Genomic DNA, 18463 nt, shown 5'->3' on the forward strand with positions numbered 1-18463 from the left:
CCTCTGAAATATGGAAATGAGCTAACAAGTCTGCCTGGCTGTTTCTCCTGCAATCCTAGTGTTTGTAGAGCTCTCAGCTGTTTTCACCTGTTTAGCGGCACTGACACATACGAGGGTCTGGCGTCAGCAGGAAACTGTTAACAGAGGCACAGTCACAGAAAGTAGTTTCCAGTGACTTTAAATTAATCTTACGCCTTGAAAGATCTGACACAAATGCTTATTCAAGAACTAGGTTTCACATACCATGTTATTTATATATTTGCTACACCATGCCTCATCACCAGCTTTTGCTAAAAATATGGAACCGTAAGCTCTGTAAGGGCAGAAACTCTTTTCCGCATCAGTGTACAGTGTACAGTGTCCCTCACACAGTACCATACTTCTATCCAACGTTCAATACATATATGCTAAATGAACCCACACTTCAGTTCACTCTGCCATTCCAGTTCAAGTTAACTCCCACACAGTCTTCAGGCTAAGACAACTTCAAGATGACCAAGATTAAGTGGAAATCAAAGGAAATGGAATGGAAATCACACAACTACTCCTGTACAGTGTCTTTCTAGTGATTGTTCTGAATGTAACAGAATGCTATCTCTGAATTATTAACTGCTGCATTTTTCATGCCTTTCGTTCCTGGTTGCTTGTGGCAACTGACTCAGTGACTCACTGGAGCTGCTGCTTCAATAGGAGACACAAGAAGCAAAACCAAGACACCATTGCTCAACTTTGACGTCAAAGGTGTTTTCTCTCTCTCTCTTTTTTTTTTTTTTTTGGTTTTTGTTTGTTTTAAATAAAGTCAAAGGAAGCAACATGACCCTGAAAGCTAAAAAGCTTTTGATTTGTTGGAGCTGAGTTCTGGAAAGGACTTTTAGCAATTTACAAACTTTGGTGAGCAAAGTGGAAAAAACAAACCAACCAACCAAGGATCTCAGCTTGGCTGGAACAGGCAGTTTATTCTATGAACCACAGAGTTGGGAAGAATGGGTAATGACAGAACAGTCTGCTCGTTCAAAAAGAGCTGTAAGCTGTAAGGAAAGAGAACTGTAGCTCGACTTTAGTTGTAAAGCTCTAGGACATGCTTGGCACTCCCCTCCTCAATCAAGGGCCGGCACCCCATCTGGGGTACATTTAAGAAAACACCAGATCAACTTGTAGACTGGCAGTGCAACAGGACCACACTGCAACAATGAACTCAGACTCTCTGGTGCGGGGGGGTCAAGGCCTTAATATCTTTTTAAAAAATTGTCTTCCCTTCCTGCCTCCCAAGCAGATCTTATCTTCGGCGAAGTTTTAGGGATTACTGATTTGCAGAGATCCGAAGCTGAAGAGTGCACTATACCTGTCTTCCCCCGGTGTAGCGTCCTTGTGACCAAGCTCCCTGGCAATTCCACTGCTGACTCCCTTCAACAGTGCCCTTGAACACATAACCCCCACACAAAGCAGGGAGCAGCTTACTGAAGACAGCTCAGACTTCACCACTGGTGGCTCTCAAAGCTGGATTTGGAAGTCTCGGTTTTGTGCACGAGGGTCTGGTGGACAAGTTTAGCAGTTTAAGCATGGATGTGGTACAAAGTTTACTCCTGTAAGGCCTGAAACTCCAGCAACTGTTCCCACAGGGCTCTACGCAGGGGACACCTTGGACTAGAGCTATTCATCAGCACAGCTCACAATTCCTGTTGGTTGCCACAAACACACCAACTCCTATCTCTAACACTGACTCATTCAGAGCTTGTGCATCTTTACCAACACTGTAGTCATAATAAAAGCCAGTAGCATCTGTGAGAGCAAATAAAGAGGATTCCTTAAATAATCCACCTTTTCAAGGTACTTCCAGGACAAAATGAAGAAACTCTGACTCAGTTTAGTAACAAAAGAGGACCAGCTTTGCTCATGTATAAACCTAATTAACTTTCAGAGACCAAAGTCTTTAACAAGTTGGAATTACAAGACCTTCAAAAATATTTAGGATAGGGGCGCCTGGGTGGCTCAGTGGGTTAAGCCACTGCCTTCGGCTCAGGTCATGATCTCAGGGTCCTGAGATCGAGTTCCGCATCGGGCTCTCTGCTCAGCAGGGAGCCTGCTTCTCTCTCTCTCTGCCTGCCTCTCTGTCTACTGTGATCTCTCTTTGTCATATAAATAAATAAAATCTTTTAAAAAATATATTTAGGATGATAGATGAAGTAGAAAACCAACCTTCCAGACTCATCTAGACCTACTGGCCACTGGTCACATATGGCTCTTGAGTACTTAAAGCGTGTCTATTTCCAAATACAGATGTGCTATAATATACATCAGACTTCAAAATCTGAAGAAAGATATAAAAACATCTCACTGATGATTTTTATACCAATTATGTGCTAAAATGACAATAGTCTAGATATTTAAATACCCCACGAAGACCTTGCCTTTGCAATGTCTGAACTCCAAACAAAGAACTGTATGCTGATTCCCTTGTTGGAGATCCTCTAAAAAGGTAATAAATATCCTTAACATTTACAGATTTAGTAACACTTTCATTTATAAATGAGCTACTTTAAAAGGTTCATGACATACAGTTATCTGATATTTTTCTGAAATATAAATATGCATTGCTAGTAGTATACAGGTTTGCTTTCAGTCACCCAGCTACTAAATTATCAAGCCAATCAGAAAGAATTTAAGTCTCGAACTGACTTTGTTAGGAAGTTATTTTTTTGGTCAGGTCCTTTTTAACTCTCATAAAATAATAAACACTGAATTCTTAAGTTCATGGGGGAAGAACCAGAGGAATAAGGCACTATCTGGCAGAATTTAACAATGGTATTATAATTACAGCATCATTAAGGTACTGCAGAAAAAGGATTTTCACTTTATGTGAGAAGTCAAATCTTAAATCATGCAAATATATTTTTGAATATAAGGGGTTTGTTCTTTTGTTTTTCCATTTCAGGACAATTCTCTCTAAGGTATTAAGTTTCTATTATTCTAACTGCCTTGCTTTGTAGGAATTCCTGGTCTAGGAAGTTCCAAGTTAACTACTGGTCTATCTTTGAACCAATTCCGAGAAACCTGTGATAAGTCTGGTGTCCTCAGAGATATGCTGTATTAGATTAGGGAATCTGTGAGAGAAACAGACTCCTTGACCTAATATAATACAAGGACATCCCAGGGTTTCTGCTGCTTCTCCAGGTACTAAATAGAAGCTTATCAGTCCTCTTTTCCTGTCCTTCACTAAACAAAGATAATCATGAAGCACCCACTGGCAACCACAGCCTTCCAGGAACTAATAAACCTCTCCGGTCCTCCTCTAGCTTAACCTAACCCACCTACTACAAAGTAGCACCCATCTTTCCTGTATACCAACTTCTACAAATACCCTTCCGACATAGCTTCCGAGTGGCTGAGAAGACTGGTATAATGGAAATGGTCCTAGACAAAAAGCCCAGAAAGGAAAATCTCAGGAATCAGTCTTAAAACTCAATCTTTCATAACATGGAGAAAAGTACAGATGGAGTTGTCCTGGTCTGGTCTTTCATCCCCCATGTGTAAATGATTACCAAGCTGAGTTCCTTTCCCTCTCTAAATTTTTAAGTTCTTCATCTTTCCTTTCCCTATTGTCATTCCTTAGTTTTGACTCTCCATTATTTAGCCTGAACTGCTACATTATCTAACAAAGTCCCTCTGCCTCTAGTTTCATTCCTCTCTAATCTTTTGAGTAAATCTGATGAGTAAATCTGACTGTCCTTTTCCCGCCTCAGATCCTCCAATCGTGCTTTGTCACCTGCTTACTTCTCTGGGCAGGGCAATTCTCCAAGAATGTCCTGCTTGTATGTGCTATGCTTCTCTGCCTTAGCAATACCCTTACCAAACCTTCCACTGCACGTGTCCTTTTATCCACATTTCCTGGTGTTATGTGTGATCTATTTGTTCTTAAAGACTTTGTTTCATCATTCCATTGCCTAATTCAGTGACCTTCCTCACTACCCCCCCACTGTCCCTTGTGTACATATCTGTAACAGCAATTATTACTCTTTATTACATGCTTGCTTACTTATTTGCTTCCCACACTGAAGATTAAGGTCTTAGAGGTTAGCTATCTTAGACTGCCATATTCTTGGTCCCTAACAGTCCACAGAACCAAGTATGCTTAATACATAAGCTGGGACAGATGATCTCTAGATCTGAGAAGGAAGGAAGAACAGAACCCACAATGTCTTCTATTATATACATAGGTTTCTTTCTTTTTTTTTTTTTAAAGATTTTATTTATTTATTTGACAGAGAGAAATCACAAGTAGATGGAGAGGCAGGCAGAGAGAGAGAGAGAGAGGGGGAAGCAGGCTCCCTGCTGAGCAGAGAGCCCGATGCGGGACTCGATCCCAGGACCCTGAGATCATGACCTGAGCCGAAGGCAGCGGCTTAACCCACTGAGCCACCCAGGCGCCCTATACATAGGTTTCTTAAACTCATCAGCTAAAGTCCAAGACATTACTCTTCTACCTCATGACTGCGGAGAATAACAAAAATTATTTATTCATGGATGAGCACAAACACTTTTATTGTCTCTAATAACCCCTAACATTATTATTTACTGTGTGTCTGATGCATGCATGTACTTTCCCCACTAAGCCTCACAATAATCTTGAGGTAGGCAGTAGTTTCACCTCATTTTATAGGCAAAGGAAGAAGGCACAGAGAAGTTAAGCATCTCGCCCAAGTGAAAAGAGATAGCAATCCAGGCAGTCTGGCTTCAGAACCCATGTTCCTTACCGCTCTGCTACAAAGCTCAATACCTCCTGCATCATGAAAACTGTGCTTCAAAAGATTAAGTACTCCTCTGTTTAATTAAAAACACAGTATTACCAAATACAATCTCAAGTTTAAAAGTTATGATCACACATTAACAGACCATTCCTTCCCAAAACTTAATAGCTCTACTACAACCATATTTCAATTAAAAAATTTACAAGTAGGTTTCACATTAGAAATTCCAAAGTACATTTTTACTTATGGTTATGGTAATAAAGAACTCTTCATTCACTACCACCGCATCATTTCTCAAGCTATTTTAGACTTTTAACTTAATAGGTATACAAAAATAAACTGTGACATCAGTTAATTCATGGTAACCATTCAGCAGATAATTCTCAATTTTACTGTAACATGCTGTCAAGTTCTAGATATTACAGTGGATAGGATGCATTTCCCTAAAAACATTCTCTTATTTTCTATTTCTAAATAGCAGGATAATATGGCAACATCATTTGGAAATTTTATTAAAATGTCAGTAATGAATCGTTCCATCTTAGTTTATGACTCACCAATATAAGTTACTCCTAGTACACTTTCTAAATTTCTTGTGATGGATGCTTTTGATAATCTTATTTAACAGGAAAATACTTTCTAATAGAGGAATGTAAGAGGTATTACAGAAGAGTCACTTTTGAAACCATGAACAAAGCAATGAAGTAAATATTATTACTGTGATTTTCTAAAAAAACTGATACTCAAGCCATTGCAAAGAAGTAAAGTATAATGGATTCTAATAATAAAGACCAATACCATCATCAAATTGCAAAATCTCTTTTTACCTCCCTAGAGGGTTAACTGTATCATACGCACACAGGTGTCCAAAATGCTGTTGACTAAAATGTAACCTTTACAAAATGCTAGTGCCAGGTTCACTGGTAAGAGAGAACAAGCAGAACTAGTTTATAAACATAAACCATTGGTAGCTATCAATCTCAGCACATCAAATAAAAAAGGCAGGCATAAAATTTTTTAATAGGAGAAATCAGTCACTTATTCTAAGACTTGGGGTCCGGATAGATGCCTCAGTCTAGGGTAGAGCTAATGTCAATGTTGGTTAACAGATATTACAATATTTTTTCCTTTATTTCGGGATGTGGGTATATGCCATATTGCTCTTTGCTTCTCTACGAACAAGAAACCAGAAATTTATCTTATTATTAGACGCTGGTCTAAAATGAATGATGGCTTAAATATCTGAAAATATACGAACTCCCCTAAGTATAGCAAGTGCATTTCTACAGTATTCAGTGTTGCTATTCAGTGTTTCAGTTAAAACTTAGTGTTTCAGCTAAAACTTAATATTAACATTTTCTGGTTTCCTTTAATGCTTTTAGTTCTAGGTATTTCCCACTCAATTCAGGAATTCTGTAATTTAAAAACAACATTCAGGTTCCTAGCTTACACACAGCATTCATAGACTATGGCACTCAAAGCACTGCTGGGTTAGTCATTATCAAAATTTCACCCATTCAGTTGTTCCCCACTTAAGAATCACCACTAGGAGTATACCAAGTAGCAACTTCCTCTAAAGAAGACAAAGAAGTAATTTTGTTTCAGAATGAAAAGATATAGAGAAGAAAAATAGACAAAAAACCAGATAATTTAACTATTGTTATTCACAATATAGCAAAGAAAAAAACCAAAGTTACACACTTCAAAAAAAAGGGGTATGGGGTGATAGGCCAAAGACAAAATACTGGCATGCTGGAATTTTTTTTTTTTTTTTAAATATCTCTACAAGAACAAGGGACACTTCACATTTAATACATTGTCTGTATGTATTGAGTTCACCTCAGGATAGATCCAACTGCAAGAAAATGGCCCCAATGAACTAGAAGATTTCCTGCAACTAACAAACTGTACTCACAATTAATAAGCAACATTTATCTCTATGCAGTTTTACAAAGTTCCCAATAATCTGATGTATATGGGAACTTCCTCTATGGAAAAAATAAGATGGGTTGGATACCACTATTGATGCATAATATAGATATCAACTAGATAGGAAATTCAATTATTCTTGAGTATTTAGAAAGAGTCTCATGCTTTGTTCAAATGTAGTAGCTTATCGTTAAGAAATTTCCCTTCCTCAACTCTCCAAGTTTGTAAATAAAATTAGGTAATATTTACATTTAATTTACTGTCTTTGTCATTTAAAGAAGTATCTCTTAGTCTTTCTATACAGTAGTTCATTTAAACAACTGCTCTTAAACTTTACTATACCCAAAATAGAAATTAAAATGAGCTTTGAAAAGGAAATCTACCATTTTCACAAATACATTTTTAACCTGAAATCTTTTCAAAATACATATTGCAAATATGCTGACAGTGCCACACCCTCAGGCATTTTGGGCTACATTCTAATAGTGTTTAGTGCGTGAGAACTGAAGTAACAGTGAAACATTTAAAATAAATGTAAAACTTGCACTGAGAAACCAGAACTCATATAGCATGCGACAGTTAACAACCTGGCCTTTTAAATGTTCAGCTATCACTCACCCCCCAAAAATGTAGTTCTAGAAACCATTATTTATATTTCAATCACAAACACTGCTCTTAAAATACGATCTATATCCGATTTATAACCAGATCTTAAAAACACAGATTAAGATGCAGTTTAGTCTAATTTCTCTGGCAGAGAGTCAAAAGTAGGATAGAATAATCTTACTGTCTCTTATACATTCTGGCAAAAACAATAAAACCCAAAAAAGCCAGAACAAATGAGTCAAAATTGACAATAAACCCATTATGAAGAGTGGCACTAAAGTGAAATTTCAGAACATACCGCTTTCTAAGTATGTAAGTGCAATCTTACTGGAAAACAAAGATTTACAAAGATTCTAGAAAGCTACCACCAACTTTATGTCTAGGTTTTTGATCTTTATTTTGTCTCCATGATATTCAGTTGTCAGTAGTTTCAAGCTACATATGTAAATATATCTGGTGTGATTTTTATATCCTACTTAGACTATTCAGTGTCCACATACAGATTTACAAATGTCATAAGTGACATTATGTAGAATATTGTAATATTTTCCAGAGTAGTAACTTTGACTCTGAATAAACACCAGAGTATCTGGGCTATTAAAAACATTTTCTTTTCAATTTCTAAATTCTTCTTTTTAGGGAATCATTGACAAGAGACCAAACTTAAAGGAAAAATGCCAAGCTTTGTCTATTTTAACAAAAAAGGGATTGCTATAAACAGACCTTAAGTAAAAACTTCCCTAGACAAGTATTAATAATCGAGTAGCACTCAACACAAATAAACACTTAACTTTCTTCTACAACACAGGAGCCTGCCCTGTAGCAGCCGCGGTGCAGAATCCTGGGACAGTCTGAGGCTGAGCAAGAGACTGAGGGTGCAGGACGGGACAGAAAGAAGGAAAAGGACGTAAACTTAAAACTTAATAAAATTAAAAAGCCAAAGAGTAAACTGTATCAGAAAATCAAATTCCAAGAAAATATTAATAGGTAATTACCACAGCCAGAGTCAATCTCTGCCTTCAAGAATGGAAGACAACAAACAATTCTTACCATCATACAATATACCAGTAGTAGAAAAAAATGAATTATTCACAGAATATTCTAAGAGGCTTTTCCTGGGGTGACTGGGTATGTGTGTACGTGTGAAAGCTTACAAAATTAAAAATGTGAAGCAACATGGATTCGTATTAAGATTTCATGATAATAGGAAAAAATTTAGGGAAAGAATATTTTCCTTGAGGCAAGAGTATTTCCCATAACTGTTTTAAAAAGCACCTATGAAACCATGTTGTCCACTGTCACAACCAAGATTTTGGATGCTTCTGTCAACTGCAGCATAACAAAAGGCATTTCACAGCATAACTTTAGGGAAAATGTTATCTGGTCTAGAATCACACAGAAAGCAAAGAAAAACTTTTTTAATTGCTTCTAAAACACTAATTTTTCTGGGTAGCAGCAATTTGCTCCTGTACGTGCCCTTTCAAAAAATATGAAAACAGAACCAGAAATAGGGAAAAAATTTGAGAATAAGAATAACAGCATTGAATAGAAAGGCAAATACTTAAAGTTTAAAATAAGGAAACAGTACTGTGCAGCTTTCAATAATACCAAGTAAAGTGCACTGCTTAAATGTTCACTGATAACATTTTCCCTATATATTGAAAATATGAGATCTACTTATTGGTATCTTTTTATATTAAAAAAAAAAAAGGACATTCACTATTGTAGCCCTGATAGCTCTCTTCCAGTATTTTTTAACCATTCAGATGTATTTTATGGGAATATTTATTCACATAATTTTGCTTAATACATTTCTTTCTACACAAGACTGAATTTAAAAGTCTCTATAACATTTTCAATTACAGTAATAACACATTAATAAATTATAAATTAACAAAATCTTCATATTTGCTTTAAAAAATCATTTATCAAACACTACCTTCCAGATTATCTGGAAAATTAAAGATGCAAATTGCTATAAATCTGGCATCCCGATTAAATTCTGATTTTTAAAAGTATATAAAATGTCCCTCAAATTATTCCAAGTTCCATTCAAGAAAATTTTATTTTACCCTTTTCATAAGTTACGAAGTTTACAACCTGCTAAACATTCTATCCAAATGTGGGAAAACTGTCTGGAGATGCAAAGCACAATAAAATAGTTACATGAAGAGAACAAATAAAAATACCCGTTAAAACAAAGTTATTATAGCTGGCAGCACTTAAAATTGGTAATTTGTATTTTTTTAAAAAGTTGCATAGCTGCAAGATGATTCATTACTGATTAACTATTGAGCGGTTTTACTTAGGAGGAAATAATAGATTTAACAAATTGCAATTCAATCGACAATCTTAGATTTAGTTCATTAAAATATAACTATGTAACCTGATTTACTCTTTGGACTGCATTCTGGTACTGTTACACCTTTAATTTCAAATATTAACATATTTTAGCTCTCCTATGCAGAAGTCTATTTTCCACTCTTGGGGGAAAAAAAATAGAAGAACTTGAGATCATGGTCTACATTCAGACAATGTTTTACTGCTTGATTACATTTCTTGTTTTCACATTTAAGACTTTAATTTATAAGAAGTACATTATGCGGTCCTCAGTTTAAGAATAGATGAATGCAGAAACATCGTGTTGGGGAAAAATAAAGTGACCCCCAACTTAAAACCAAGTCAAACCACAACTAGTTGTGCAGCTCTACAGAACTTAATAAAATCAACTTCTAAATCAGTTAACTTTGGCGTCTGAATACAAAATGTTTATCAGTGTTACCTATGTAGATGACTATTAAGGGATGTGCAGCATTTTCAAAATCCCTGTGTGTCCTTTATATGCATGTTTGGTACACTGAGTTCTGTGGCAACTGTCCTCTCTTTAGCAGGGTTATCCCCCTGTATGATTGTCCATCTCTGCATTACCAAGTCTCACAGAACTCAGATTTCTGGCTGAGTATGCCTGCAGTTTTTTCTTTTTCCAGAGACAGATCCTCATATCCTCTCAGTTTTTCAAGCATCTTGGAAAGACAAGAAAACCTGTGTGGAAGCAGATGCATTAGGTTTAAGCAGTGGTTCACAGTACTGACACCAATCAAAATACAACACCCATTTCCCCATGAACACTGCTTTGGTGGCTATCCATTATCATACACTTACTATTCTTAAAAACTCCTAAAATTAGTGTTCTGCAAAATAAAGGAGAGAAGGACCAATTCAAGCTTAGAACAGTTACAAAAAATAGCCACCACATAACACGTTTTCTCCCTCCACAACAAAGACCACACCAGAGTACAGAAAACAGACAACACGCAACACCTACACACCACCTATTAATCTTTCTCCAACTAACAACTTCCACTTAAAATAGTGAACAATTTCCTAACTAATCAAAACCTTAGATTGTTATGTGTATCTATTTTGGGCTGTCCATTAAATTCTTGTGCTGAAGAACATCACAAATGCTAGATGTGCTGCTGCTATATGTCATGGGTTTTGTTGTTGTTGTTGTTGTTTTTAATGTTTTAACAACAGGGATGCCTGGGTGGCTCAGTGGGTTAAGCGTCTGCCTCCGGCTAAGGTCATGATCCCTGAGTCCTGGCTTCATCAGGGTCCTTGCTCAGCAGGGAGCCTGCTTCTCCCTCTGCCTGCCACTCCATTTGCTTGTGCATTCTCCCTGGCAAAAAAGTAATTATCTTTGGGGGAAAACAAAACAAAACAAAACATGTTTTCAGCAACAGTAAATCCTCTTCAAACCCACAGGTTTAATCTGAGACAGCAAAAGGGATGGGAGGAATTTATCACCTGACAAGTAAGAGCAGTCAGAACTTGAAGCAAACACTTGAGTGAAGATATTCTACATCTGTAAATTTGTAAAAAGGACTTTAAGATGCAGGAGATTCCACTGACTTGTAGATTTGTAAGGGCCGCTGCCACTGAACTAAGGTTCAATATATATATATATATGTATATATATATATTTTTAAAAAATCAATAAAAAGATAACACTGACGCATAAGGAAACTGAAATGCTGCTTAAAACCAACATGCACAGACTATGAGATGCGACACATGTCCCTTAAAGCCCATAAGCTCATTGTAACACTAAAGGAAAAATTTAGCTGACTGGATCATGAAATAAAAACATTTTTATAACCATAAAATCCCACCTCACATAAAAAAGTTTACTGCTTCTAAAAGACACATTTTACCTATAGGTGGAAAACTTGAGACATATTACCTTGGTATGTAAAATATTAAGATAAAAATTTCATGTTATTAGCATAGGTTTTTAGTCCTTCTCTTTAAATCCTTCTATAATTTTAGCCATACTTTTAGTTTATTGGCCCAGACATAAGGTTACACTGAAGATATTCCAAGCATCCTCCTCTTCAAAAAACCTGTTCACAGTGAAATAAAAACATACCTGCTCATATACTCAAAATATCACTCCATGGCCACTCTTCTTTTACACAGAAGTCTTAAACCAATTCATACTTCCAACATGTCACGGTCTGATCTGAATCACCTCATGGTAAAAGGTTCAGAGCTGATAGTCTTCTTGCACCCATTTCCCATGCAGAACCCTACCGCAGTTGTGACAGAGGTCTCCCTTCTTGCTGCAGTTCTTACTTCAGTTGCTATAAGGGCTATTAGGTGACCTCAAATCTCCTCTGTCAATACTCTAATCTGCTGCTACTGAATTATCCTCATTAAGGACAATGATCGTTCCAGTTTCCTGTCTTTAGTCTTAGCCATTCAGAAAAAACTATTGGCAGTTACTGTCTTAGGTCTCTGAACACAGAGGCTCCAACTCCTGAAACAATTCCAGGATTGGCTAAAATGTTCTTCCTGGATGTAAAAACCCAATACTATATGTCATTTCTGCAAGTCTTCTCATAAAAAGCTTTTCATATATACAAAGATATCAATTAACTGTTTTTTTTTTTCCACAAAGCTAAATAAATGATGTCATTTCACTCACTCCACAGAATATGGAAAAGAGCAATTGTCAAGGGAGTTTATCATTCAATTCACTGGACATTTTCAGATAATGCAGGATAATGAGTAAGCTAAATCAGCAGAGCAAAACAAATTCTGTACTCGGTTTAGAATTCTTTTTTTTTTCTTTTTTCCTCCTACTGTATAAACAGGCACTATGTAACATGCTGAGGATAGTAAGGTACAAGATTAAACTGAATGAATGAGAACATGATGAAACTTCTCCCAAGAAAATGCCCCTACCTAATTATAGCAAAATAGCTAAGAACACAATCTTTGCAACCAATATGCCTGAGTTCGAATCCCAATTCTACCAAAGAACTAGCTTGACAAGTCAAGTTTTGTAACCTCTAACTCTGTTTCCTCAATCTGTATAATGGGAAAAGGGATAGCAAGAGTCTTGAGCTCAAAAGGTTGCTACAACAATTAGTTTAAGTTATTAATAGATGTAAAATGCTTATTAGAACAATGCCTGGTATGTAATAATACAACATGAATGTTAACTAATTATTATGATTAGAATTATACTATTATATTGCATTACCTAAGAACATACCCCTCAAGTTTGGAATAAGAATATAGAATTTAATTCTGTTCCTAAATGCATGCCCGAGGCTACTGTGCATACTGCTTCTTGAAGTCATGAAATTAACTACTTTGGCCCTCAGATTTCTTAGTGGAAAAATGGGGTAATATATGCTAATATGTACATATGTGTAGTACATGTATGAAGTTTATACCAACCATATGTTTCATGGATTTAAGCTTTAAACTAAAATTATATGTGTTTTAAAGTACCAAGAATGGAGAACTTAGTCAATACGTGACTTTCTTCAGGAATCAAAAAGTTGCTTCCTATTTATCTTTTCATGTGAGTTTTTTACATGGTTACCTAACAGTGTCTGGGATGGACACTCACACACATTCACACACACACACACACACACACACACATGGGCATGCTTCAATAAATGAATGACTAAAAATGGTGGCTGAGAATGTAGAACTTAGGTAACAAGTTAAAAAGCAATTAAAACAGAAAAAGAGAAAATTACCTATAAAACAGGAAGCTGATGCTTAATCTGAAGGGTGCTCAGGGCAAGATCTATTTACTTCAAACCATTCATCTATGCAGCTAGAAAAGAACAAAACCAGAAAAATTGAAACACTTATTAATTATTGATATAACAGCCATAATAAAAACTCTTTCTTGACCTTAGTATATATTTATAGGGAAAAAAATTCAGTATTTTAAATATTTGGCATATGTAAGTAAAAGATAAGGCCTGTTTATTACATTTTTTTTTTTTTTGGTACTCTCTATATCCAACTTGGGGCTTAAACTCATGACCCTAAGATCGAGTGGCATCCTCTTCGGACTGAGCCAGCCAGGCATCCCACATTTTCATTATTCAGAGCAGTTAAGGAAATAATCTTTGTAAAATTAAAGTACTTAAAGTTTAAATAGAACCATTACCAAAAGAAAATCTAAAGAACTAACCACTTTACCAGTATTCAAAATTAAGTGACAAATCTGGACATTTTTCTCTTCAAAATATTCATTCATGTAAATATCAGTCTGTTCATGTACCTATCAATGTAATCAAAAACAGCTTTTAAATTCTAATTCTTGGGGCGCCTGGGTGGCTCAGTGGGTTAAAGCCTCTACTTTTGGCTCAGGTCATGATCCCAGCTCTCTGCTTAGCGGGGAGCCTGCTTCCTCCTCTCTCTGCCTGCCTCTCTGCCTACCTGTGATCTCTGTCTGTCAAATAAAATCTTCAATAAATAAATAAATAAATTCTAACTCTTCACATTACTGCATCTTTTAAGAGACTGTATTTCAATACTCACATGCACCTATAGCCCTTTATTTAATTCTATCCCACTCTACAATACATACACATATAAATACACAATCATCCAATTTATAAAGTATTTCATGACCTTATTAGAAGCTAAATATTAGGGTGCATATAATTATCCTCACTGTAGATCTGCACTGTTCAATGCAATAGCCACAAGCCACATGTGACAATTTAAATATGATTAAATAAAAGAAAAATGCAGTTCCTCAGTCACACTACCACATTTCAAGAGCTCAAGAGCCACATGCATAGCTACTGGCTATTCTACAAGACAGCAGAGATATGAAACATTTTCATCGCTGCAGAAAGTTCTAGTTCACTGTGATAAATGGTAAGGCCTTGATAAGGTTAAGTAACTTGTCCAACAACTAGGAAGTTACCCAAGCAGAATGCAAACTGCTCAACATTCTCATAGTTGACACATGTCAAATTTACAAATGCCACAAACCTTGAAGGCCTGGCCAATATGCTTACAGACAAAATTATTATGTATCATTCTCATACTCTGATAGGATAGTTTGGTGGGTAAAAACAATGGATGAAATTAAAAGGAAAACGGGTAAAGTATCTCATTCACCCAATATTCTTTCAAATATCTAAAATAATTTGTTGCCACTTAGACTTTTGTTGTCTAAATAACCATGCCTACGCTGGCTTTTTAGCCTGCATTCTATCCTACTCACTTGGCTCTAGTGGTCCCCTGGTCTACCGAAACATCCCTTAAATGAAGTACTGAACAGAGGCGCTTGGGTGGCTCAGTTGGTTGACCGTCCAACTCTTGATTTCAGCTCAGGTCATGATCTCAGGGTTGTGAGACTGAGCCCCATGTCCATCTCTGCACTAGGCCTGGAGTCTGCTTGGGATTCTCTCTTTCTCCCCTCCCTCTACCCTTGCCGCCCAACTCAAAAAAGAAGTATTGAACAAAATACTCCAGATATATTAACAACTCACTGTACTTATGTGATTGAAATGGGTACTTATTTTACAAGCCATGTGTAATTCTGACTCACACTGAGAAATTATCATTATAATCTCCCATAAATACAACCGTATTGCAATTTATGTGTCCATTCCTGATACTTTCAATGATGCTATGAACATTTTTACACATGTCTCTCAGAGCTGGGCTACTCAAAGAGTGGCCCACACACACAGTGCTAATCCATGAGCTGTTTATTTCACCCTGGACCTGCACACCTAGTAGCAGCACTATTGTAGAGCATAAGATCAAGAATTCCCCCCAGGGCTTACACTTGGGAGTGCAATGACTGAGTGTAGAATATATACAGTGCACAACTGTGACAGAGTTATTCACCAAGTATACCAACTTACATCTGTGTGTTTACTGGCCATCTGGGGTTTTTTTTTTTCCCCTGAATTGACTCTTAAAAACTTTTGACAAATTTTCTGTTTTGTCTTTTTCTTCTAGGTTTATAGGAAGTTATTATCCAAATACTTCAGCTATAATGTCGTATACACATTTCTGATGAGCATTGCTTTCTATAAAATCATACACTCAAACAATACAACCTTGTAACCAGAACAAAGCTGTGTTTGTTCCAGATAAATAAAATACCACTGTAAATATAGGATTTTTTTTAAACCGAGGGTGAAGTCAGCTTGACATAAAGAGGACTAAGGAAGGGGGTGCCTGGCTGGATCAGTCAGTGGAGCAGGGGACTATGGATCTGAGAGCTCAAGCCCCACACTGGGTATAGAGATCACTTAAAAAAGAGGACTAAGGAAGGATTAGTATTAATATGGGGACAAAGGCCCAATGCACAATTTGAGAACTAAGAATGAAGTAAGCAAGCACTTCCAAAGTGAAGCCCGTAGCCTAACTGAACTGGGTGTAAGAATGCTTGGGGGATGGATACTATTATAGTATTAGGTACCCCTCATATCCTGGGGCTGGGCTCCAGAACACTGCAATAAAGTAAATATCACAATAAAAGGAGTCAAATCATTTTTTGTTTTCCAGTGCATATACGTATCGTGTGTGTGTGTTTGTGTAAAATTAAATGTAAGAGACAAGATAGCGGACCACTGGGGAAGGGAGAGAAAACTCAATGGAAAGTCATCAGAGAGGGAGACAAACCATGAGAGACTCTTTCAACTCTAGGAAACAAACTGAGGGTTGCTGGAAAAGAGGGGGATGGGGTAACTGGGTGATGGGCATTAAGGAAGGCATGGGATGTGATGAGCACTGGGTGTTACACGCAACTGATGAATTACTGAACTCTGTATCTGAAACTAATGATGTACTATTATACTGGCTAACTGAATTTAAAAGAAAAATACTCATAATTAATCTATATTTATAATAAACTTATTTTATTAATCTAATTAGAAATACTTTATTGCTAAAATAGGCTAACTACCATCTGAGCTTTTCATGAGCCATGATCACTGATCACTGTAACAACTATTGAAAAAGTTTGAAATATTACTGGGAATTACCAAAATTTGACACAAAGACAGAAAGTATGCAAATGCTGTTGGGTAAATAGTGCCAACAGACCTGCTCTAGGCAGGGTTGTGAGAAACCTTAAAATTTGTTTAAAAAAAGAAAAAAAACCCCTCTGTATCTGTGAAACACAATAAAATGAAGTGCAATGAAACAGGGTATACCAACACTGTGTTCTCCCACAGCCTGCTTCCATATGGACCTTCACCTGGTTTTATTTGACAGAGCAAACACTAATGCGCTGAGTATTCTTTATGAACCAGTATGAAGATCGTATCATTACACCGTCACTGTCCTCCCCCTCACCAACCGCAACGAGCTAACTGCATTACAGAAGGCTGTTGGAGGAGAAGCTTGTTTCAGATACTGTACCAACAAAGTATTGCTGTACGTACTGGAAAAAACCTCAATCTGATGTCTAGTTTACTTTTACTTTTTTCTAGTATCACAATGCAAAAATGTATTAAATTTTAATACAAATTTATGAACTTTTCTTTCAAGCTTTTATTGGGGGGGGGTATCTTAGCCCTAAAACTATTTCTCACCAAGAGGTCTACATTTCTCTACATTCTTTCTAACACTTTGATTTTTTATTTCCATAGGCACATGTTTAGTCAGTTGGGAACTGATTCTTATTTCAACTATAAAATAAGGGTTGGCAGTTTTTCTACATCAGTAACCATCTGATCTCAGTACCATTCACTGAATTCATTCTTTCTCTTGCTATTAGTAGCACCTCTGCCAAATCAATTTTTTATTCATTTACTTTATTTACGTAGTATCTATTATGTGCAAGCACTTTCTAAAATTTAACTCATTTGAAACCTCCTAACAACCTGATGAAGTTGGTACTACCACCTCATTTTATAGACTGGGGGAGGGAAAAACTAAGTACAAGTTGACCAAGATCACACAATGAATTAGTGGAGAGGCTGGGATCAGAATGAGGAAGGCTTAACTCCCAAGAATCCATGCTTTTATCAACCCTGTGCTATGGTGACTCTCATATACACACAAATGGTTATGGACTCTATTCCTATGCCCTTTCCACACTTGTCTTAACTAATAGTCTTAAAATGTGTCTGTACAGGGCAAGTTCCCCCAGCACTTTCTTCTTCCTGACTATGACTGTTCTTGCCATATGGACTCTTTGGTTCATGTGTACTCTGGAATCCACTTATCCAATTATATGAAAACTCTAGCTGAGATTTGAATGGGATAATATTAACTACACAATTTGGGGTTAAGTGACATCTTTATGACATGGAATCTTCCTATCCACAAGATGGTATACCTCAAATTTTAAATCTTGTGTATCTTTCAGCGAAATTTTAAAATCTTGAGTATCTTTTGTAGGATATATTCTCAACACAGCTTATAGCTATTGTAGGTTTTGTGGCTGTTAATGTTGTTATTCTATTAAAAGAAAGGTTTTATTTTCCTTTTTCTTACTGGGATATATAATTGCAACCAATTTTCATGTTGAGCTCCAATCTAGCAACCCTGCTAAATTCTTAATCTCCCCCTCCTTTTTTTTAAAGAAAGAGAGCAAAAGAGAGAGCACACACATATGTGTACAGAAGGTGAGGGACGGAAAGAGAGAATCTTAAGCAGGCTCCATCTCAGGGAGGCCTGATCTGATGACCCTGAGGATCATGACCTGAGTTGCAATTGAGAGCTGGATGCTTAACTGACTGAGCCACCCAGGCGCCTCAGTTCTCATTAATTTTTTCTAAATCTTATTTATTTGAGACAGAAACAGGGAGCAAGCAAGTGAACAGGAGTCTGTGGAGTAGCAGAGGGAGAGCCCTCTGAGCAGGGAGCCCAACATTGGGCCCTATGATCAT

The 18463-nt window shown here is 36.7% G+C and overlaps 1 protein-coding gene across 5 annotated transcripts in view; it reads right to left on the bottom strand.

Annotated features, from left to right (window-relative positions):
- Positions 1 to 18463, bottom strand: part of ZNRF2 (zinc and ring finger 2) — a 396032-nt gene that overhangs the window by 288488 nt on the left and 89081 nt on the right. The window contains exons 4-5 of one of the 5 annotated variants that reach the window (XM_059396646.1): positions 13340 to 13419; positions 9050 to 10322 (exon numbers count right to left, since the gene is read on the bottom strand). The exons of the other annotated variants lie outside the window; for them this stretch is intronic. Of the exons in view, the coding sequence (XP_059252629.1) occupies positions 13362 to 13419 (58 nt within the window). The 3' untranslated portion in view covers positions 9050 to 10322; positions 13340 to 13361. Of the gene's footprint in view, positions 1 to 9049; positions 10323 to 13339; positions 13420 to 18463 lie in introns of those variants that run through there. 5 annotated transcript variants of the gene reach the window in all.

The sequence above is a fragment of the Mustela nigripes genome, chromosome 4 (genome assembly GCF_022355385.1).
Source record: "Mustela nigripes isolate SB6536 chromosome 4, MUSNIG.SB6536, whole genome shotgun sequence".
NCBI classification, from domain to species: domain Eukaryota; kingdom Metazoa; phylum Chordata; class Mammalia; order Carnivora; family Mustelidae; genus Mustela; species Mustela nigripes.